General features: G+C 38.3%; 2 protein-coding genes across 4 annotated transcripts in view; one reads left to right on the forward strand and one right to left on the reverse strand.

Annotated features, from left to right (window-relative positions):
- HMGB2 (high mobility group box 2) overlaps positions 1-1,997 on the forward strand; it is a 4,320-nt gene extending 2,323 nt beyond the window's left edge. The window contains exons 2-5 of one of the 2 annotated variants that reach the window (XM_011959612.1): positions 38-207; positions 486-631; positions 705-879; positions 1,456-1,997. In XM_011959612.1, the coding sequence (XP_011815002.1) occupies positions 58-207; positions 486-631; positions 705-879; positions 1,456-1,614 (630 nt within the window). In that variant the 5' untranslated portion in view covers positions 38-57 and the 3' untranslated portion in view covers positions 1,615-1,997. The remainder of the gene's footprint in view (positions 1-37; positions 208-485; positions 632-704; positions 880-1,455) is intronic. The other variant, XM_011959613.1, reaches the window with a different exon arrangement.
- A 7,496-nt stretch (positions 1,998-9,493) lies between these two features.
- The window catches only part of GALNT7 (polypeptide N-acetylgalactosaminyltransferase 7), a 159,425-nt gene continuing 145,922 nt past the window's right edge, over positions 9,494-22,996 (reverse strand). For both annotated transcript variants that reach the window (XM_011959610.1, XM_011959611.1), the window contains exons 9-12: positions 19,260-19,478; positions 15,672-15,770; positions 14,852-14,980; positions 9,494-11,889 (exon numbers count right to left, since the gene is read on the reverse strand). In XM_011959610.1, the coding sequence (XP_011815000.1) occupies positions 11,752-11,889; positions 14,852-14,980; positions 15,672-15,770; positions 19,260-19,478 (585 nt within the window). In that variant the 3' untranslated portion in view covers positions 9,494-11,751. The remainder of the gene's footprint in view (positions 11,890-14,851; positions 14,981-15,671; positions 15,771-19,259; positions 19,479-22,996) is intronic.

The raw sequence follows: 22,996 nt of genomic DNA on the forward strand, positions 1-22,996 counted from the left end.
CCCGCCGGCTTCCCCTCTCCCCCCTCCGCCCCGTCAGGTGGACGCCGATCTGTCACCATGGGTAAAGGAGACCCCAACAAGCCGCGGGGCAAAATGTCCTCGTACGCCTTCTTCGTGCAGACCTGCCGGGAAGAGCACAAGAAGAAACACCCGGACTCTTCCGTCAATTTCGCGGAATTCTCCAAGAAGTGTTCGGAGAGATGGAAGGTGAGGCAGGAGAGGGGGTGCAGGTGTGGTTTTCGGCTAGGAGGGCCTCAGGCAGGTAGGTAGTAGGCAACTCAAGAGCTTCAACTTTGCCACCCCCGATGACTCACCTGAATATCTTAAGAGTTTCAGGCAGACGATTTTAGGTTTTTACTTACATAAGACTTCGAAAGCCAAATGCTGTTAAGGAAAATGTGCCCCTTAAAGATGATCTTGTCGTCTTTGGACGTTTATAGGTAACAATTTTGCTGTATTCTTGGCGCTTATTTTTATGTCCACAGACCATGTCTGCAAAGGAGAAGTCGAAGTTTGAAGATATGGCAAAAAGTGACAAAGCTCGCTATGATAGGGAGATGAAAAATTACGTTCCTCCCAAAGGTGACAAGAAAGGGAAGAAAAAGGATCCCAATGCTCCTAAAAGGCCGCCGTAAGTTTAAAATAAACCAAATTGCCTCTTGGATTTTTCCTTCAGTTTATTAAGCTCTGTTGCTTCCTTTCAGATCTGCCTTTTTCCTGTTTTGCTCTGAACATCGCCCAAAGATCAAAAGTGAACACCCGGGCCTATCCATTGGGGATACTGCAAAGAAATTGGGTGAAATGTGGTCCGAGCAGTCAGCCAAAGATAAACAACCATATGAACAGAAAGCAGCTAAGCTAAAGGAGAAATATGAAAAGGTACATTGTCATCTTACTTTTTTAAAGCTGTGATTAAGACTAGGTATAGGGAATAACTAGAAAACTTGGGCAATTTAGTTAATCTTGTATTAATTAATGGTTGTCAGCTATGTTTTGAAAAGGCCTAATGAAAATTGTACACTTAAACACAAGGTAATCAAAACCTTCCTTTTGAATGAAACCAGTGTTTGTAGCACTAGTATATTCCTGCAGACAGACTTGTAGTTACTGTATAGTTTTTTGTTTTTTTTTTTTAAAGCAGAGGGTCAAATAAATTGGTTTATGTAGATATATATAAAATGTGAAGGTACAGCAGGGACTGTGGCACTGTGTGTGAGGTAAAAGAGTATTGGTAGTGAAAGTACTGATACTGCTGTATTGCAACCCTTGTCATTTTACACCATTAACTTGTTAAAGCCTAGAGGGATAAGTGCTCTTAACACTTAGACTGGCTACCTTTTGGACAGTTATCAGGGTTGTTGGTCAATCATCTTCGATTGTTTACAAGTAAGTGGTTTTCACAGTTGAGTAATGACACCGGATGCTTACTTTATTTTTTTTTTAACAATATTTCAGGATATTGCTGCATATCGTGCCAAGGGCAAAAGTGAAGCAGGAAAGAAGGGCCCTGGCAGGCCAACAGGCTCAAAGAAGAAGAATGAACCAGAAGATGAGGAGGAGGAGGAGGAGGAAGAAGATGAAGATGAGGAGGAAGAGGATGAAGATGAAGAATAAATGGCTATCCTTTAATGATGCGTGTGGAATGTGCGTGTGTGCTCAGGCAATTGTTTTGCTAAGAATGTGAATTCAAGTGCAGCTCAATATTAGCTTCAGTATAAAAACTGTACAGATTTTTGTATAGCTGATAAGATTCTCTGTAGAGAAAATACTTTTAAAAAATTGCAGGTTGTAGCTTTTTGATGGGCTACTACATAGTTAGATTTTACAGCTTCTGATGTTGAATGTTCCTAAATATTTAATGGTTTTTTTAATTTCTTGTGTATGGTAGCACAGCAAACTTGTAGGAATTAGTATCAATAGTAAATTTTGGGTTTTTTAGGATGTTGCATTTTGTTTTTTTAAAAAAAATTTTGTAATAAAATTATGTATATTATTTCTATTGTCTTTGTCTTAATATGCTAAGTTAATTTTCACTTTAAAAAAGCCATTTGAAGACCAGAGCTGTGTTGATTTTTTTTCAGTATTTCTGCCTAATAGTTCTTAGACACAGTTGACCTAGTAAAATGTTTGAGGATTAAAAGAAAACCAAACATGCTCATATTTGCAAAATGTTCTTTAAAAGTTATATGTGGAATTCAGTGAACTTTGTAAGAATTTACGCAGTTTTATAGAACGATTAAGTTTTATACTTGACATTTCTGTTTGTTCATTAGCTAACTTGTTCCTCAGGCATATATATATATATATATATGTTTTTTTTTTTTTTTTTTTTTGAGATGGAATCTCATTCTGTCACCCAGGCTGGAATGCAGTGGCACAATGCCAGCTCACTGCAACCTCTGTGTCCCAGGTTCAAGCGATTTTTCTGTCTCAACCTCCCTAGTAGCTGGGGGTACAGACATGTGCCACCAAGCCCAGGTAATTTTTTTGTATTTTTAGTGGCCTCATGTTGGTGAGGCTGGTCTCGAACTGACTTCAAATGATCCGCCCACCTCAGCCTCCCAAAGTGCTGGGATTAACAGGTGTGAGCCACTGCGCCTGTCCCAGTATATTGTTTAACAACAATTTATTTTGGGTGAGAAATTCTCTTTAATGTGAAGAAGAAAGCTAGAATGTGAATTCATATCTAAAAGGACAAACTGAAAAAAAATTCAGTAACAAGATTAAGTTTTCTGCTATTAAGTTGAGCCATTTCAAGATAGAATACCAGATTAGGTTTTGAGTTACAGCAGTCCCTCCTTATCTGTGGGGTATAAGACCCACAGTGGATGCCTGAAGGAGCCAAGAGTACTGAAGCCTTGTTTTTTCCTATACATAACTGTGATAAGTTTAATTTGTAAATTAGGCACAGTAAGTGATTAACAAAAATAATGAGAACATTTATAACAAGGTATGTGAATGTGGTCTCTGAAAATACTGTACTGTGGGAAAGTGAAACCATGGTAAGGGAGGACTACTGTGTATCTTCATTTTGGTCTTAAGCTTTAGAATTACGGGTAACTAAGAAACCGTTTGAGATACTATATTCCATGACTAATTTAAACTTACCTAGGAATTGTATTATTTATGGGGAAGGCAGTTATTTTAAAAATGCTTGTTTAAGGAAGCAGTTGCTGTATTTGAATTAAGATAACTTTCAATAGAGATTATTAGTGAAGGTTGACCAGGTTGGCTACGTGCTTATAGAAGTAAGCTATTTGTTGACAATTTTAGAGTTAAATTTGACCATCTTGGTTACCTACGAAACTTTAAGATAGAAGTTAGGATTTCTGTTACCCAACCATGAGAGCTTTTGTTGTCTTATGTCATATTTGGTAAGGATAGTCCTCTGTTAAATAGTGAGATATTAGAACAAATGGACTTAAGTAAAATCTTCAGTCATCTTTATGATTGCCCTCTATTAGTTATATTCTGAGTGGGAGAGGCCTCCCAAAGCAATGAAAGAATTGATAAATTGGCCTACATAAATATAAGAAATCTTACTTTCAGACTTGGGGCTTTCACTTATCATAAGATGAAAACTAATTTTCAGTGCTTCCCCGTGTTAGGTGACTTAATACGCTAAAACATTTGGGGTAATCAATTTTAGATACATACCTGTGTCTGGGACCTAGTTCCCTAGCTCTACCAAATGCTAGCAGTATGAGCTTTACGTACTTAACAGTTTTTTATGGTCGAAGTATTATTTTAAAGTAGTAACTACTGCATAAAGGATATCAGATAAGAGTCTCTAAAACTGAAATAGAGTAATAGTTTGTTTCCTTAAGAATTTCTAAATATATTAATTAGATCCAAGAGGCACACCTGTTGGGTTCCTTGTCACCTTTCTTTCTTGGAGCCTGTGACTTCTTTCATTCTCTTTTCCATAAAATATATTTAAGTTTCTAAGCTAAGAACAACTATTGTTTTAATCAAGAGTACCTCCAGAATGAACTCAGGATTTGAGATGGGTCCTTCCTGGCTCATGTTTGATATTCTTATAAGTGTGGATCAAAATTCAATCTCAAAATTCTCAATAATCAAGACCAGGTGACTTCAAGGAGTGAACACATTGGAAAGCACTGAAATGAGGGCAAGAATTAGATCTCACACCAGCCACAACTTGGAGGTGTGTTTCTGAAATCTTTTTTCTTTTTAAACACATATCTTAATAATTCAGAATGTAAAAGGATATGTAATACTTTATACCCTTTCTTGATTCTGCTACCCTGTCCCAGGAGGCAACACGGACAATGCAATAATCTATCCTTTAAGGAAGACATAGGTGTAAAAAGTATATGTGTGTATATGTTACAGTGTTACACAGAAGCTTCCTATATACAAGTATATTCTTCATCTTACCATTTTGGAGATTGTTTTCAGTATGACAGAGCAACAGAGCTGCCATTTTCCTTTAAATAGCTATCTGTATAGTGTCCCATTGAATAGATCATAATTTAACCAGTTCCCTAAGGATAATAGGATAATTATGGTTTTTGTTTTGTTGTTGTTTTATATAAATATATTTTAAGAACACCGTTGCTGGGTATGGTGGCTCACGCCTGTAATCCTAGCACTTTGGGAGTCTGAGGTGGGAAGATCACTTGAGCCCAGGAGTTTGAGACTAGTCTAGGCAACATAGACCTTGTCTCTACCAAAAATACAAAAATTAGTTGGGCATGGTGGTGCATGCCTGTGGTCCCAGCTATTTGGGAGGCTGAGGTGGATCACTTGAGCCTGGGATGTCCCGGCTATAAGCTGTGATTGTGCCACTGCACTCCAGCCTGGGCAACAGACCAAAACTTGGTCTGAAAAGACAAAACCATGTGATGTCACATGTGAAAAAAGACCTACAAGTGAAGTAGCTGGGCCAAAAGACATGCACATTTAAAAATGTGCTAATTATACTAGCTAAAACCTGTACTTAATATATGCCAGAAACTGCTCTGGTGCTTTGTTAACGGAGCCTGCTAAACAAAACTGCTTGTCAATAGAAGTTGTACTATGCTAAGCAATGAAATGTTTTGGAGTGCCTGTTTCCTCATCTCAGCAACATAATAGTTCTCAAACATCTTAGTCTTTGTTACTCTGATATAGATAAAACGTTTTCTATTAAGAGTTTAGTTGTTTCTTTTTTTTATGTTTAAGCGCCATTTGTGGAGCCCAGCGCGGTGGCTCATGCCTATAATCCCAGCACTTTAGGAGGCCGAGGCAGTCGGATCCCTTGAGGTCAGGAGTTCGAAACCAGCCTGGCCGAAATGGTGAAACCCTGTCTCTACTAAAATACAAAAACATTAGCCGGGTGTGGTGGTGGGCACCTGTAATCCCAGCCACTTAGGAGGCTGAGGCAGGAGAATCGCTTGAACCCGGGAGGCGGAGGTTGCAGTGAGTAGAGATCACGCCACTCCAGCCTGGGTGCCAAGAGCAAGACTCCGTCTCAAAAAAAAAAAAAGAAAAAACCATTTGTATTCTTTCCTGTGGTCTTTTCTCATTGGTCTTTTTATTAATAGTTTTTGGTAATACCATATATTAGGGAAAATGACCTTTTTGAGTTTATGATGCTTTTTTCATGCAGAGATTTCTTTATGTAGGCAAATTCAGCAATTCTTTCACTGAAAAATTTTCCAGTGAGGTCCTTCCCACTCAAAGATCATAAATCTACAAGACTATAAAAACAATTATCCTTTTTTTTCTTTTTTTAAATTTTTGATTAAACCTTTGATCCTTCTGGAATTAATTTTGGTGCAAGGACTGAAGTAGGGGCTCACGTTTCCTTCCCAATGTTAGCCACTACTTTTGGTCTTTTAATCTCTAAAAGCAGGGCACTGGGTTAGAATTTCCTAAATTCTCTTACATATCAAAGCACTCACTGCAAACTTGATCAATAGAGGAAAGTATGCTTTTTTTTTTGTATTTTTTACCAGTTTCACTTACTGTAAATCATAAGATTGTCTTATAATAGTAGAAAAATACCATTATCTTAAACCTGGATTTTTATTACTAAATATATCACTAAAAATGCTTTACCAAGCAGTAATGATTTTATTTCTTGGGGAATAAAATCAAGAAAGCTAAAAGAGCTGCTATGCCACTGTGTAAGATCTAGTCCTTTAAAAATGAAATTTCATACCTCACCATGTTTGGATTAGTTCTTCATGAGATTCCTGTTGGAGACTGACAGTTTTAGAGAAAGGCAGAGTATTTATTGACATTAGGACATGCCAAGACCTATAGAGACTAGCCAGGGAAAAGGACTGGATGTGGTGAAGTGAAGAACATTTCGAAAGTAAGCTCTGTGAGAGCAGTAAAACTTTCACTTTTGTATACTGCTTTGTCTGTAATGCAAGAAACAGTGCTCTATGCATGTTTGTAAATGTACAAATAACCAGGTTAAAGGGGATAGCCACTGTTTAGCTCAGTCCCATTGCTAGATGGAAATGTGAATATAGGATTCCCAGATCTCTCAAATTTTCAAGTGGAACTAGAACTCTGTTGAATTCTGAATTTTAAATACAGTATTGGCAATGAATTCCAATTTTGGGGTCAAAACATGCCTATAGGTCAGATTCTGCCCAAAGGTCACTAGTTTGCCACTTCTATAAATTAAATAGTATAGGTAAATATAAGTTTAATAATTTTTACTTGAGTCAGGTCCAAGGTTAATTAAAGTTTATATATACTTTACAGCTAACTATTGTTTTTATAGGTCAGAAACCCTCCTTGCCCTGATTGGAAACTCAACTTACCCTGCAGCAAAGGTAAATAAAAATGTTTCAATGGAACTTCATTGTGCTCCTGGGCCTTTATTCTTCAAGAGTTAACAGTGCAGACTTCTAGTGATCCTCATCCTGGGTGTTGCCACATCTACAGAATAGTGACTCAGGAGTGCAATAGACTGTCGCATTAAAAGGAAAGAAAAATAACTTTTCAGCTTATGTAGCACTAAATTTTGGAACTGGAAATGGCCTTTATATCATCTAGTCTTTCATTAGAAAGGGAGGACAATTAACTTGGACATTGTCCTTGGGCAGGTAAGAGATAGTAAAATACCATAATCCATTCAGATTTGTGTAATTCTTTGATTCTCCACGTTTTTTCCAAAAAAAAAATATTAATGGCTTATACAAAGAAAAACAAGAACAAAATATGCAAAGAGAAAAAAACAAGGTTATGAAAGAAATTAAAAGCAAGGTAATGAATCACGAGCTTGAATAGGGCTCTCTTTTTCTTACTGGTTTTGTAACATCAGACAACTCGTGTAACCTTTCGGTTTCCTTATCTGTAGAATTTGAATGTTTTTGAGGATTAAATGAGGTAATACATTTAGGACACTTATCCTGGTGGCAAGAAATAGTAAATGCTTGATAAATATTAGCTAAAAGTATACATGCCAATATACATGGGTTAATACAGATACCATGATGGAGTATTAGATTCATTTCTAGCTGACTGCAGCCTTCAGCTTCCGGACTCAAGTGATCCTTCTGCCTCAGTCTCTCAAGCAGCTGGGACCACAGATGTCTGCCACCACACATGGCTAGGTTGCCCAGGCGGGTCTTAAACTCCTGGGCTCAAGCAATCCTCTCCCTTGACCTCCCAAAGTGCTGCGATTACAGGTGTGAGCCGCTGTTCCCAGCCCTGAGGTTCTTGATAGTCTAGGTAGAGAGAAAAATTAAGTAAGTTATGTGGAAAACATACATTCTTTAGGAGAGTTTTTCCTGGCACCAAATAAATACTCATCCCACAGAGTTAGAGGGATATTGAGTACTGGACTTGATTATGTCCTTGACCCCAGTACTAAATTTGTGAACTTGGACAAGTTATTTAACCTATCATGTATAAATGTATAACATACTGTATGTTTACTTTTAGTCACTTGATATTGATAAAAAGTGATGAATAAAGTGTTTGGGGAAGTGCCTTTTTCATTCAATCCTGTACACCTAAAACTTGTTTATAAGTTTATTCATATTCATCTCTGTAATACTCCATTGTGATTATATCATAATTCATCCTTTCTCCTGTTGATGGGCATTTAGGTTGCTGCCAGGGTTTTTGCTATTGCAAATGGCAGTGATATGAAAATTCCTGTAGAGCTCTCCTGACACTCAAGGTTACTTCCCCTTCAATAACCTGGATTGTAGATTCTAGCTGTTTCAGCAGCCGGAAACCTCCACTCTGCCTCCTCAGTTCAGCAGTATCACCATTCTGAGCTGCATTCCTTGCACCATGTTTGGGAATGTCCTCCCAAGGAGACAGACATGGTGAACCTGGGGTTCACCTTGTGTATTTCCTTTCTTTTAGATACCAGTCTGCTTTGCCTAGTATCCAATTCCTGAAAACAGTTGCTTCATATATTTTGTCCAGTATTAACTGTTGTTTGGGGTAGCAAGATAAGTCTACTTCCAATTATAGCTGGAAGTGGAAGTCTATTCATCCGTATTTTCTACTCAAAGTTTTAGTTTTGTTTTGGGTACTTCTTAATACAGCTGTTTGATTTGCTCATACCAAAAGTCCAAGAGAAATTTCATTTAAAGGTAATTTAAAGGATACAATATCTTAGATATTCTTCAAGATGCACTTAGTTCTATCCAAGGATTGAAAACAGTTTCATAATGCTTAACACGTTTTAAAAAGTGCTTTCACATGGAATAATTTTCACGTACCTAAACTATTGACCTGTTAGGTATCTGCTCTCTGGTGAAGTACTTGTCATGTTTTCCATTGAATTATATATGGATTTTTTTCCCAATTACTTTATGTCCAGAAATGAAATATATTCCAAGATCCCTATGAGAAACTTAAGAAATAAAGGAACTCCCATTTATTCTAGTCTGGTGCTATGTCACTTTTTCAAATTTCTTAGTCTACCTCTACAGCAGCTAAGAATTGAGAGATATGACAATAGACAGGTCAGTTAAGAGAAAGTTTCCCAAATCAACACAGCCACTTACTTGAATGTGTTAGCAACCATATCTTCTCTTGAAATGTGTTTTGTACCACAAAGTCCTGTGGACTATTTCTAATTTCATTGTGATGGGCTTCCCTTCTCTTCATTTTTCTCCACTTAACCTGATCTGTCAGGTTGTAAACCAATCTGATTTAAAGGCATTTTTGCTTCTAACAGGCAATTCTATAGTAGCATATACTGCCAAGAAGGATATATGTTGCTGGGGTAATTTTTGTAATTAAAAAAGTATAAACTTAAAAAATTGGTATACATAGGCTAACAGGTAAAAGTAAACCTTTGTTTCCTTCCGACAGATACATAAGTTCTGAGTATTCTAAGCATGTGTAACAGAATGCTAAGCAACACTGAAGCACTTACTCAACTAATAACTGTGGTCTATAATACTTTAGGTATTAAGTGTGTCTTGTAAATAGTAAAATCAAGTAATTCTTTCAAATGTGCAGTGTTTAGATTTGAAATGATTACAAGCACCATAAAAACCCATGAATTAAAATACAATATTTTATTTTTTGTCACCTAAAAAACAAGCAACCCAGAATTAAGATATACATAAGTTTCTCAAATTTACCCTAATAAAATTTTGAATATTTATACAATTTCTACAGAAACATACAGTGTATCAAAATCTGCATAAATCAAATTTATAAAATGTGTAGAAATGCATAGTGATATTATCAACTTACAAAGCAAGGAAATGGGAATTATTTCCAAAGCAGCCTACAGTAGAAAATAGTCATTATGGCAGCAGCTTCTGATGTTTGTGTTTGGTAAGTTTTCTGATTTCAATATACAGAATTGTATTCATAGAGTATCTTCTTTTAACGAATTGCACAAAGTACCCATTTAAAATTTACATGCACAGTTCATTGCCACCTTTCTTAGGCCTATGCATAGTTAATAAGGTTATAATCTACTCAACATGGAAAATGGAGCCTATTTGCAAACACACAAGTAATTAAAGTACCAATTCTCTCTTAAAATTTTTTTTATAGTTGATTTATTTTGCAATTATAAATGTTAAACATCCCTAGAGATGAAAGTTAAAATGGCTGATCACAGATCAGTAGCAAAATACAAATTGACAATTCAAAATTATAAATAAAACTCTGTTGAGGATGTTTAACCTTGACTCTCCAAATTTAAGAGCTAAGCTTGGAAGAAACAAATTCATAGGTTATATTTCCCTCTTAAATTAAAAAACAAACTTCCTCTGGCAGTAGTTTGTGAATTCTTTCATTGTAATGATACTATGATTACAGGATCAAAAATGCTTAACTTACTTGCCATTCTGCTCACATCATCACAGTTTTTTTTTTTTTTTTCTTTCAAAGCACTCAATGTAGGCATTTTAATCTTTTGGGTAACAACAGAGTATCTTTTGAGAAATTAAAATCGAATTGACCATTTGCAATATTTGGTTTTCCTAAAAGAGACTGTCTTAGTAAATATTTAAATCCAAACAAATCTTCTGTTCACTGGAAAAACATTAATAAAAATACACTTCCTAAAAAGAAATTAAGAAACACTAGGGAACACCTAATCTAACAGAAAGTAGTTCACATTTGTTAATAAACTGTATTTTTAAATAGTCCTTTGTTTTTACATTTTAAAAACATGCAGATAATGTCATTTGGATGAAAATATAAATGAAACATCAATTCACTCTTGGCTTCACAGGTTGCACAGCTTGGGTTATAATGCATACAAGTTTTATAAGGCCTAATCTAACAAGGGCTTGGAAAGTCTTACCTCAGTCAGAATGAACCTTTGACGTGTTTATAGCGGTGTTTTGTTGTTGTTGTCACCCTCCCTTTCAAGGGATAACAATAACAACTGATAATAGTTTTCTATAGTGACAGGTATTAGAGAAAAGTAAATCCCAAATGTCAGTGGACAATTTTTCTCTAGTTGGAAGACTCCTTTGCAATCCTAGAAGTAGGTATGGACAGAGGGCACTGGGAATGCCAGTAGGTAAGGGAGTGAATGCTACACAACTTCCAACCCTATGGGATAGCCTTGGGATGCTCCATATTGTCATTTCTTTTTCAAGCCATACAACATTCAACTTTATAGCAAATGGCAGCACATAAATTCATTTCTGAGTAGTAAAAGTATTCCCCATACAGGTGACAAGTCCATCATTACCATTCTATAAATTTCATCACAAGCTCTTGAAATATATACTGAGAAATGAAAGAGGCACTAAATGTGTTGAAATTCACCTTTCAAAAAAGCAGCATGACTGTGAAGGAAGGCCACCTTGGCTAATAACCTGTGGCAGTGCTTCAAAAAGATGTAAAATTAAATAAAGACACAACAGGTTGATAATCATCAAGTTATATATGTAAGTCTGGCTACTCCAACCTTTTTTCAAGTGTGTTAAAAGTAAAAATCAAACTGCCTTTCAGACCCCTGAGTGTAATCCCAAAGAAGACAACATGCTTTAACTCTGTCCAATAAAACACAGCTAAAGGCACAAATTACCAACATCATCTTAAAACAAAACAAAAAGATGTAAACATCTACAAAGTTTAAGGTAAAAGCAGTCTTGTAAACAGTAACTGCAGATGATAATGTTATTGTAAAATCACAGTTTATCAATGTCCTTCAAACTGATCAGGAGGTTCCAGGTTTGGAGCTGTACAGAGTTAATAACAACAGTTGCAGCAGGTTTCAGGCGGTTTTCAGTCCTGTATAAATTTACTTGTCAGTAGGTAGGTTATTGGTTTCTTTTATTCTCTCTAAACACTATGGATGTTATTCATTTCCCATTTTTGAGTTGTTTTACTGGAGTCACAATTGGAGATGAATACTTGATGCAGGACCTCTGAGCGATCTAAGCACTTTCCTGAAGGAATATGAGTAAATTTGTGCAGGTTCTGGAAAACACAGTGAGAAAAAAGTTTCAAATTTGGACTCTTGATAGTACTGACATCAGAAATCATCACTTGGCTTTCGTAAGGAAACAGTTTAAGCAAATGGACAAGCTTATCAACCACACCTCAGACTTTGGATTTCTCTTGTCAGTTTTGTAAGTCCTCTAAGATCTTTCATTGTGAAGTCACAATATACTGCTGGTATCTCACATTCAATGTGTACAAACCTAAATTCATTATCTGCCCCTCCAATCTATGTCTCTTGTTTCTATCCTGGCTAATGACAATCCCAGCTTTCTAGTCCTTAGGAAATACTGCACTTTCCCTCATTCATTCACATTACACCCGTCACTAAGGATGGATATGTGCAATGTCTCTGGTTTATATTCCTTCCCATCACCACTGCAGATGCCCTGGTTTGGCCCTCACTATATGTTGTAGGTTTCTTCGATATAGCTCAGAGCTTCTCCAAGTCTGGTCCTCAGACTAGCCAGGATTGGGTCTGTAAGGCCAAAACTATTGTCATAATAATACAAAGACTCCATTGCCTTTTCACTTTAGCGACATTTATACTGATGGTGCGAAAGCAATGGTGAGTAAAACTGATGGTGTCTCAGCATGAATCAAACTATGCTAGTACCTGTAGTTGTATTGTTCGTTGCCACACACAGTTAAAAAGTAAATGCCGGTTTCACTTAAGGATGTCACTGATGAAGCAGTAAAACATTAATTTTATTCAATCTTGACCCCGATATACTTAAAAAAAAATTTTACGAGATGAAGTGGGAAGTACGTATCAAGTACTTCCATATAATGAGGTACAATGCTCAAGGATACCAGTCTACATTGCAAATAACTTTTAAGAAACTACTACTTATTAAGTTGTGGTGTGCAATAAAGAAATAGCCACAATTATATGAAAGGCTATTAAATTACTCCCTCTCTTTACGAACTGTATGCTTGTGTGGGGCTGGGTTTTCCTCATATATTGAATGAAAACAACATATCAGATCAGACCGAATGAAGCAGGAGTATGAGAATCCGAATCCAGCTGTCTTCTTCTATTAAACCATACATTAAAGGGATTTGCAAAAATACAGAATTTCATTCTTCTCACTATTTTTTGCGGGTAAACAGTTATTTTTCACTAAAAATGTCATTTATATTAGTGTTCAGTAGGCATATTATTGTTACTTTTAGATGAATTAATATATAAAAATTTTACAAATTTCTCAGACAATTTCCAATTCTGGAAATATTGTTAGTGATAACCTACATAAACAAAAGCAATTTGGAGGGGGGAGTTCAATAATTTTTAAGAGTGTAAAGGGAATCCAGAAGACAAAGTTTGAGAACTGCTGCTCAAGCTGATCTTGTTGCTTCATCAGTCCATACCTTACATTTCCAGATTATTTTCCTAAAAGTAGCCATTGTTTCCCATCACTACCTTTCTCGAAGTAGGTCAGTCCCTCTCCAAAACTTAAAATATGAAGTTCGGTACTCTTTCCTCCAAGCACAATTTAGGGATACCAAATGAAATGCAATTCTTTGAATTTTCTACATGTTTTCATGCCACGTCTTTGCTCATCCAGTCTTTCTTACTTACTTTCCATGGAAAGCCTTTTTACACTTCAGGACTTGTGCAATGACACTTCCTCTATGAAACTCCTCAGCAGTAATTCCTCCCATGAATCACTCTTTTCTGTCCTATAGCATTTTGCTTATCTCTATTTTTGCATTGCTTTCTTCTCTGCCATTATATAATAGTGTGCTTTAGCTACATTTTGGAACTCCCCTACAGTCTAACACATCATTGGTCCCCAAGTGAATATTTAGTAATATCTAACACACAAATGTATATTCAGTGCTGTGTCCTTTAAAATACCTAAAACATGTTATGTGTCATTTTTTGGTCAATTCCTTCTTGATGTAGTTTCTGGTGTGTTAGCCTTCTTTTACTATTTTGCTAATATTGTTCTCATTGACCCCTACTATTTATTGCTATTATATTTCATTTTTCTTTGTGAAAATAAATGCTCTACTCTTTAAGGTTTATGCTATTCTTCTCCTTCCTAACTTGTTGTAAGAAACAAAATCATCAGGTGATACATGCTTATCACTTCCTGTAAATGACAGTAACAGGGAATGTTAAGCTAAGTCATATCATTATTACATAGCAAACAAGTGCTTGCTTGCATGACAGATGGGATATGATAACAAATACTGGGTGAGTAAATAAAATGGAGGGTTGACAGATTTTTTAGTGTGAGGAAGCTTTCCCCACTTTTTGTTTCATAATAAATTGATTTATGTTAGCCAAATCTAGAATTTGAAAACTATACATAAATCTATTAATATGTTGTAATTCTCAACTTGCCACAGAGCTTTAAATACTCACAGCTGAAACACAAAGCTGCCCCAGCAGTGTCACGTGAATAACTAAATTTGACCATTAAAGCAAGCAACTAGCTACATTTATCCCACTGTGTTTAGCACACAACAATGATAAAAATGAAAGCCTAGATTTTAAGTTTTCTTTCTTTGTCTCTATCTCCACCTGCTGGACAATATCAAATATTAACCAAATTTTTTAATAGTATAAATATATTTTACTTTAATGAATGATTCATTTAAATTTCAAAAATCAGATTTGGATGTGAGCAATGGTGATGACTGCCTCATAGAACACTGACTTTCTTGTATTACTAAAATTAGCAGTGCTCGTCATAGACATCATCGTGGCCTCATTACATGACAATATTGTACGAGAGAACAAAAGTGATGCCTCATTATAGAACCATGAGTCATCCAGTGCTCAGGAAAACCTATGCAACTGACTAAATGAGAGCAAAATGCAAGTGAATTTGAATGCAGGTTTTAAGATTTATTTATTGAAACGCCACATGCTAGATGTTATTTAAAATGAAATAGCATATAATATTTCAGAAGTTAAAATGCAGAATACCTTGAAGTACTGCCATTCCTTAAATTCATTTAGATTACAATGTGTAATCATAACTTTTGATCCATCAGCCCCCTTTGTCAAACACTGGTCATACTGCATGAGTTGATTTGCTTCATTGATTCTGAAAAGCTGTAAAAGAAAAAGACAGAAATAAGTAACAGAGGCATCTTCCCTGCTGATGTACATTTGAAAAGAAAGAAAACTCCTATAATTAAATTGAATGACTAACTTATTTTTCCATAATTTTTCTGCTTAGAACTGTAAGTCCACAGACAAATTATATTTATTTTGATGTTAATGAAGAGCCTTATTAACACTGAAATCATTAAGTTCTGTAGTCTCTAAGATACCAAATGGGTCACTAACACAAATTTATTAAGTACCAACAATGTGAGAAAATGAAAAGGCAAAAACATACCCACATAAGTAAGAGAATATATGAGTGAAATACACATTACTGGCAGTAACACTCTATTGGCAAAAAGATGAGGATTAGTGAACAATATTTGCAAAAACTTGTTAGGGAGCTAGGCTTACATAGTTATGGCAGTGACATACACTCCCACAGGAATATATTTTAATCTCTTATATTAGACATTAATTCTAGATCCTGACTGCTTACGTGAAAACCAATACTGCCATTATTCCCATCATCTAAGTGAATGTTTTAACACTGTCAATTTTTTTACAGAATGTTTTACTTTATCAAAACAAACAAAATTACCAAATTGAAAACCAAAGTACAAAGATCATTCTGTGATCAATAAACCTGACGGCCCTCAGTGCGGAACAATTTAAACACAGAAGTAAGGTGGTTTACCTGATTCCCTCCCATCCTATGGCAGGGCCCTAGTTCAACAAAGCCTCCATTTGTCTTTCCCATGCTATCAATGCAGTAAGCAGTTTCAAAGCCTCTGATCTAAGAAAATGAACAAAGATGCAAAAAGCAGGCAACAGTTTAGTTTTTAATGAACTCTGGCATCAGAATTTAATATTTCATGGTAAATATTACAGTTTACAGGGAAAATCTGGGTATGCATAGTGACAGGTTATTACTGTATTGTCAATCTTTACATAGTTTTGAAATCATTTATGGTCTTGAAGTCAACACTGGAACGGGTTCTTTCTCTAAGAACAAAGGACTATAAATTTCCATAAAATACCACAGAGAAAAAAACAGTTACCATTAAATACAATTTCAGAATCACAGTAATTCATGTGAATGAGAAGCAAATAGAGGAAAGCTACCTAACCACAGTGGTAACAGACACTGGCCCTAGATATCGAGAAGAGACTGGATTTGGAAGGGACCTCTCCCAAATGGCTGTGCAGCACTTTTGGTAGCTGCCTCTAGGGGCCTAGGGTGCACAGGTCATGCATGGCACAGGGTCAGGCAGTGAGGCTTTTCTCTATAAACACAGATGAAAAGCAAACACAGGTTTCCATCTTTGGAATGTACATTTTGTATGAAAATAACTATTTTTGGAAAAACCATGTATTTCTCTAAATTATAAATCACTACAGTATTTGGATAAAATGTTTTATTCTTGCATTCAGTCAGCAAATACTGACTGTGCACCTATGATGATAAGAGGTTTTGAGGATACGAAGAGGAGCAAGTCATGGTCCTCATCGCCCGTAGACAGACAGAGGGGTAGTGGCCAGTCAGGACAGAGGCATGAATGTGCAGAGGAAGAGCTGCTCACCCTGCCTGGAGGAGCTCCGAAGACTGCCCCAAGAGACACCTTTAAAACAGGTAGGGGTTTACCCTGGAATGTTAAGGAAATGCCAAGAAATGAAGTATAAAGTGCAGATGTCAGAATGGGAAGAGGTTAAACTGAAGATATACTTGGAAGTGAGATAGTAAAAGGAGGACAGAAAATTCCATTCATTCATTCATTCATTCATGTGTTTATTCAATCACCAAATATTGAGTACCTGATGTGTGCCAGGCATGTTGTAAGCTCTGAAACACTAGTGAACAAAATGAAGTCCCCCTACCTCAGTAATGTGCATGCTGCAGTGAATGTGGGCCCCTGCCTCCATTCACTCTGGGAATGTAAGGGGAAAAAGACAGAATACAAGTTAAAACACATAGTAGACAATTCGTCTGTTGTGGCGAAAGGTGGTAAGTGTGGTGAAAAAAAGGACAAGAAGAGGAAGTTAGGGTGGGCACTAGGGCATTGGGAAGTAACAGGAGGGACCTCACTGAGAAGTGCTAGGTCAGCAGACTTGAAGGAGATGTGAGAGCTGGCCATGCATGCGGGTATCTGCAGGGAAGCATTCCAGGCAGAGGGAACAGCACAGGCAGGCACATGCCTGGAGGGAGTCTGAGGACCAGTAAGGACATGGGGCTGGAGTGGAGTGGGGAGAGCAGTAGCAGGTGAGGCGAGAGGGGAAGGGGACAGATGTTGTGGATCTTGGAGACCACCAGAAAGGACTCCGTCATCACTTTGAGGTGAAGGTGCAGGGTTTGTAGCAGAGGAGGGACATGACTTGCCTTCGTTTCAAAACAATCACTCTGACTGCTGTATTTGAAATAGGCCGTAGGAGAGTCAACAAGTTAGTCTCAGTGAGAGATGATGGTGGCTTACACCAGGCAAGAAGGGATCAGATTCTGGAACTAGATATGAAGTGCGAGACAAACAACACAGGGTTCATGGAAGACTCCAAAGTTTTGAAATCAGCAAAGATGAGCTGCGGGGAGGAGATGGGAAGTTCAATTTTGGCTGTGGCGAGTGTGACATGCCTGTCAGACAATCAAGTGCCAGTTAAGCATGCAGTTGGATAAACTTGTCTGGGCCCTCAGAGAGATTGGTGTGTTGAAGGGCTATGGTCTAATTGTGAGTTAAACATAATCTGCTATAATAGGACAGGTAAAATAAGAGTATAGGAAAAAAGTACATTAAAGCAAGAAGTACAGAGAGAGCAACATGAGTGTCCTCTGTTGGTTTTTCCTTCTATTCCTGAACTCTAAATGCTGGCGTTTCTGAGGGACGGGTGTAGTCTTCTCTTGTCTCTCTGTATTTTCTCCCTCAGTGACCTCATTCAGTCCCATGAAATGACCTACCTGCTGATGGCCCCAAATGCACATCTCCAGAGTGGCCTCTTTTCTGGACTTTGGCATCGTGCAACCTACAATCTATAATCAGTAGGCCTTAATGGCTCCACCTGGACGCCTAGCAGGTACTTCACGTGCCCAGAACACCAACAGAAGCCTTGCCCCCTCCATTCACTCCCCTACTGTCTTCCAATCTCAGCAGTCACCTAATCAGCTACTCAAAAAAAGAAAAAAAAACAAAAAACAAAAAACAACAACCTCGATGTCATTCTGGCCCTTATCCCTTCACACACCAACCCATAAGGGATCCGCCTCCAGATGGACTATGCTTCCGCAGTTGGTCTGCTTCTCTTCATCTCCACTCTCTGATTGGCTGACTCTTTATCATTCGGATCTGAGAAAGAATGTCACCTCCTCTGAGAGGCTTTCCTTATCCTGTCCTTAAGTCCTCTTGACAGTATTACGTGCCATTATCATTTATCACCATCTGTCATTATCATTTTTGTTGTCTCAGACTTTTTTGATCTCTCTCCCCAGGTAGCATGCCAGTTCCCTGAGAAAAAGGACTTGGCTTCTCTTGTTTTCTATCTACAAGAGTGACTGGCACATAGTAGGCCCTCAAACAATATTTGCTGAACATAATTAAGCAGAGGATGTAGACTTGAACGTTCATGGAAGGTTTGGTGTACCTGTGAGGAATACAGTGGGGCTGAGGGGTGCAATCAGAAGTGAGTCTGAAGACAAGTTTGAATAAACAAAGAAATGACAATGTCTGATTGTCAAGATGCTTTTGTCTGATTTTAATTATTTTTAATTCATTTGAAAAGCATTGTTGGAGTGTCTATTGTATATGGTTCCCTGCGTCAGTCCACCTGGACATAGTGGTGATCAAGGTCCTGAAGTACTCGGACTGGTTGGGAGATGGTTGATTTTGGGTGTTGTGAGAACCCCTGGAAAGAGCACAGAACTGCATCTTTTTGATGAAGTGGGGAATAGTAAGACGGGCTTTTCAGTATTGGTGATCTCCAAGTTGAGAGCAGTAGGATAAACTGAAATTAGTTAAGGAAGGGAGTTGGAGTGAGGGGCATGGAGGCGCCAGGAGCTGCAGCGAACAGTCGATGTGTTGCAGGCTAGGGGCCGACGTGCAAAGGCTGCCAGGAGACAGTATGGTGGCAGCGGCTCTAGCGGCTGTAGCTGTTTAGTGGAAAGGTGGTAGATGCTATCAGACAGTTTTTACCCCAACTTTTTCCCAAGAATACTTCTCTCTTACTCACATATTTCCACCTCTCTCTGCCTTCTCCCAAACTCAGTCTACAAACACATACACTTGGAGATGTGACTACTTACTTCTCCCCAGTCAACATTTTTGGGTGGCAAAGGGTAGTGTGAGGTGATATCATAAGCTATTTCTTCCATGAACCACTTAAAACTTTTGCAGTTGTGATCTTCTCGAAATTTTTTCAGCTCCGATATATCCCCATATGGTAATGCCTGTGATTCAGGACGACTAGCATAGAAGTAGTCTTTATATTCATCCCACCAAACCTCCACAACTCTAACATAATTCTGTAAAAAAATATATATATATTATATATATAGTTATAAAAATACAAATGTCATATCATAAACAGCCTATGTTAGACACATGAAATATGGCTTACATATAGCAAATTCATTTCAACAGGACCTGGCATTTAATTAAACAACAAATGCAAGTTAATGACTCTAATATGTCATCTGCCAAGGATTAAAATGTCATGTATATTTAAGTAAAAAGTGTTGTACAAAACCTGATATCCCTGAGCTGGAAGATCATATATGCTGAGATAATGTATTCTAATCTGCTAACGGAAGAAGAAATTGAATCACAGAGTTTATGAGAACCTGGCTGGACACTGATACTTCTTTCCCTATAATAATCTCTGTTCTTTTTTTTTTTTTTGTGATGGGGTCTTGCTCTGTCGTTCAGGCTAGGGTGCAGTGGTGCAATCTTGGCTCATTGCAGCTTCAACTTCCTGGATTCAAGTGATCCTCTCACCTCAGCTTCCCGAGTAGCTAGGACTACTGGTACATGCCACCATACCTGGCTAATTTTTGTTATTTTTTTGTTTAGATGGAGTCTCATTCTGTTGCCTGATCTGGTCTCAAACTCCTGGCTTCAAGAGATCCTCCCACTTCAGCCTCCCAAAATGTTGGAATTACAAGTATGAGCCACTGTGCCTGGCCTACAATCTCTATTAGAATCATTCTGTTGGTAAATGTAGGGGAAAAAAATCTCATTTCAGAAACCATCATGAGAAACAAAGCTCTGTTTAATAAAACACATTTTTGCAGGTGATTTTATTGATCCTGTTATAACTATAATAGAACCATTTCACTATAACCACAAATGGATTGGGTATTTTCCCCAGTTGGTTAGTTTTTTTAATTTAAAAAATATATTTTTTTGAGATGGAGTCTCACTCTGTCACCAAGGATGGAGTGCAGTGGCGCAATCTCGGCTCACTGCAACCTCCGCCTCCCGGGTTCAAGCGGTTCTCCTGCCTCAGCCTCCTGAGCAGCTGGTATTACAGGTGCCCGCCACCACACGTGGCTAATTTCTGTACTTTTAGTAGGGATGGGGTTTCACCATGTTGGCCAGACTGGTCTTGAACTCTTGATCTCAAGCGATCTGCCTGCCTTGGTCTCCCAAAGTGCTGATAATACAGGCGTGAGCCACTGCACCCGACCCCAGTTGGTTCACTTTAAGAAAAAGCAACTACAGGTAATAAAATATGTTGACATTGTGATAACTGAAAAATACCTAGCTTTTAAGGCTTTAATTGATGAATGAATGCTTGCATGAATATATGTGACCAAATTGGTACACATTTGCAGTGATTTGCATGTGGTTTGTCTTTGCCAAAATTCATGTCGGAATTTGATGCCCAATGTGGCAATGCTAGGAGGCAGGGCCTACTGGGAGGAGTTTGGGTTGTTAACACATTAATGGCCTCCTAAGGAGGTGAGGGGGTGAGTTCTTGCTCTCACAGAAGTGTATTCGTTCCCACAAGAGTAGTTTGTTAACCAGTCTTGCTTCCTTGGTCTCTCTCTTGCTTCCTCTCTCGCCATGTGAGGATCTCTTTGCACATGTGCATTCCCCTTCTGCTTCCCATCATGAGTTGAAGCAGCAAGAGACCCTCACCAGATGTAGCTGCCCAAGCCTGAATTTTCCAACCACCGGAATCGTGAACAAATAAACCTCTTTTCTTGATAAATTACCCAGCTTCGGGTGTTCTGTTGTAGCAACACTAAATGAACTAAAACAATACTCAATCCCCTTGATCTTCTACATCATGTATCAGCAAATATTCTCTGTGAAGGACCAGATAGTAAGTATCTTGGGCTTTTTGGGCTATACAGTCTCTGTGGCAACGATTCGACTCTGCTATTGTAGTGAGAACCATAGACAATACACAAACAAATGAGTGTGGCTATCTTCTGATACAACTTGATTTACTAAAACGGGTTGGATTTGGCCTGTCAGCCATAGTGGCTGACCCATGTTTTACATTCAAAAAAGAAATACCTAGTGTTCAGATTAAATGTTTTCTAGGCAACAAGATAACTATCGAGGGGTGAACATGCCCCTAAATGCATTGTTGTTGCAAAAGTCCATGGGTTTAAAAAAGGCTGTTATAAGCAGCATGATGAAAGAACATACAATATTGCCACTTGACATGGTTTAGATCTGTGTCCCTACCAAATTTCATGACCAATTATAATCCCCAGTGTTGGAGATGGGGCCTGGTGGATGGTGACTTGTTCATCGGGGTGGATCCTTCATGAATGATTTAGCACCAGCCCACCCTCCATCCCCACGCCCATACTGTCCTTGTGATTGTGAGTTCTCATGACAACTGGTTGGTGAAAAGTGTAGCATCTTCCCGCTTCTCTCTCTTGCTCCTGCTCCCACCATGTGAGATGCCTCGTTCCCCTTTGCCTTCCACTATAATTGGAAGCTTCCTGAGCTTTCTTAGAAGCAGAAGCTGCCAAGCTTCCTGTACAGCCTGCAGAACTGTGTGTCAATTAAACCTCTTTTCTTTATAAATTACCCAGTCTCAGGTATATCTTTATAGCAGTGTGAGAACAGACTAATATACCACTAAACATTCTGAATCTTTGCAAATCCATATGAAATTAGACACAGTACATGTACTCTAGACACAAACAAACCTGAAGAGTTATGTATACACGTGTAAGATTATGGTAACAAAAAGAAGGAGCAACCGGCCGGGCGTGCTGGCTCAAGCCTGTAATCCCAGCACTTTGGGAGGCTGAGATGGGCGGATCACGAGGTCAGGAGATCGAGACCATCCTGGCTAACACGGTGAAACCCCGTCTCTACTAAAAATACCAAAATTTAGCCGGGCGAGGTGGCGGGCGCCTGTAGTCCCAGCTACTCGGGAGGCTGAGGCAGGAGAATGGCGGGAACCCGGGAGGCGGAGCTTGCAGTGAGCTGAGATACGGCCACTGCACTCCAGCCTGGGCAACAGAGCAAGACTCCGTCTCAAAAAAAAAAAAAAGAAGGAGCAATTAGTTTTCTGGGATGGACAGGGCCAGAGTGGCACTGTGTGGCCCCGTCTCGAAGGAGTGGTTAATTAGGTGGGAATGGTATCCAGGGCAAAGAGAAAAGCAAATGCAGTATGATAAATCATGGTGTATTGCAGTATAGCAAGTAGTTTACAAAAACTGGAATGCAGTATTCACTGAGAGAAAATTTTCTTCAGTTTCTTCATTTTAAGATGAGGATATAGGCCAGGCATGGTGGCTCACCCCTGTCATCCCAGCACTTTGGGAGGCCCAGGCGGGCGGAGGCCAAGGAGGGCGGAGTTCGAGACCAGCCTGGCCAACATGGTGAAACCCTATCTCTACGAAAAATACAAAAATTAGCCAGGTGTGGTGGTGCGTGCCTATAATCCCAGCTACTTGGAAGGCGGAGGCAGGAGAATTGTTTGAATCCGGGAGGCAGAGGTTGCAGTGAGCTGAGACCCTACCATTGCACTCCAGCCTGGGCAACAAGAGTGAAAATCCATCTCAAAAAA

The sequence above is a fragment of the Colobus angolensis genome, unplaced genomic scaffold, assembly GCF_000951035.1.
Source record: "Colobus angolensis palliatus isolate OR3802 unplaced genomic scaffold, Cang.pa_1.0 Scaffold5, whole genome shotgun sequence".
NCBI classification, from domain to species: Eukaryota; Metazoa; Chordata; class Mammalia; order Primates; family Cercopithecidae; genus Colobus; species Colobus angolensis.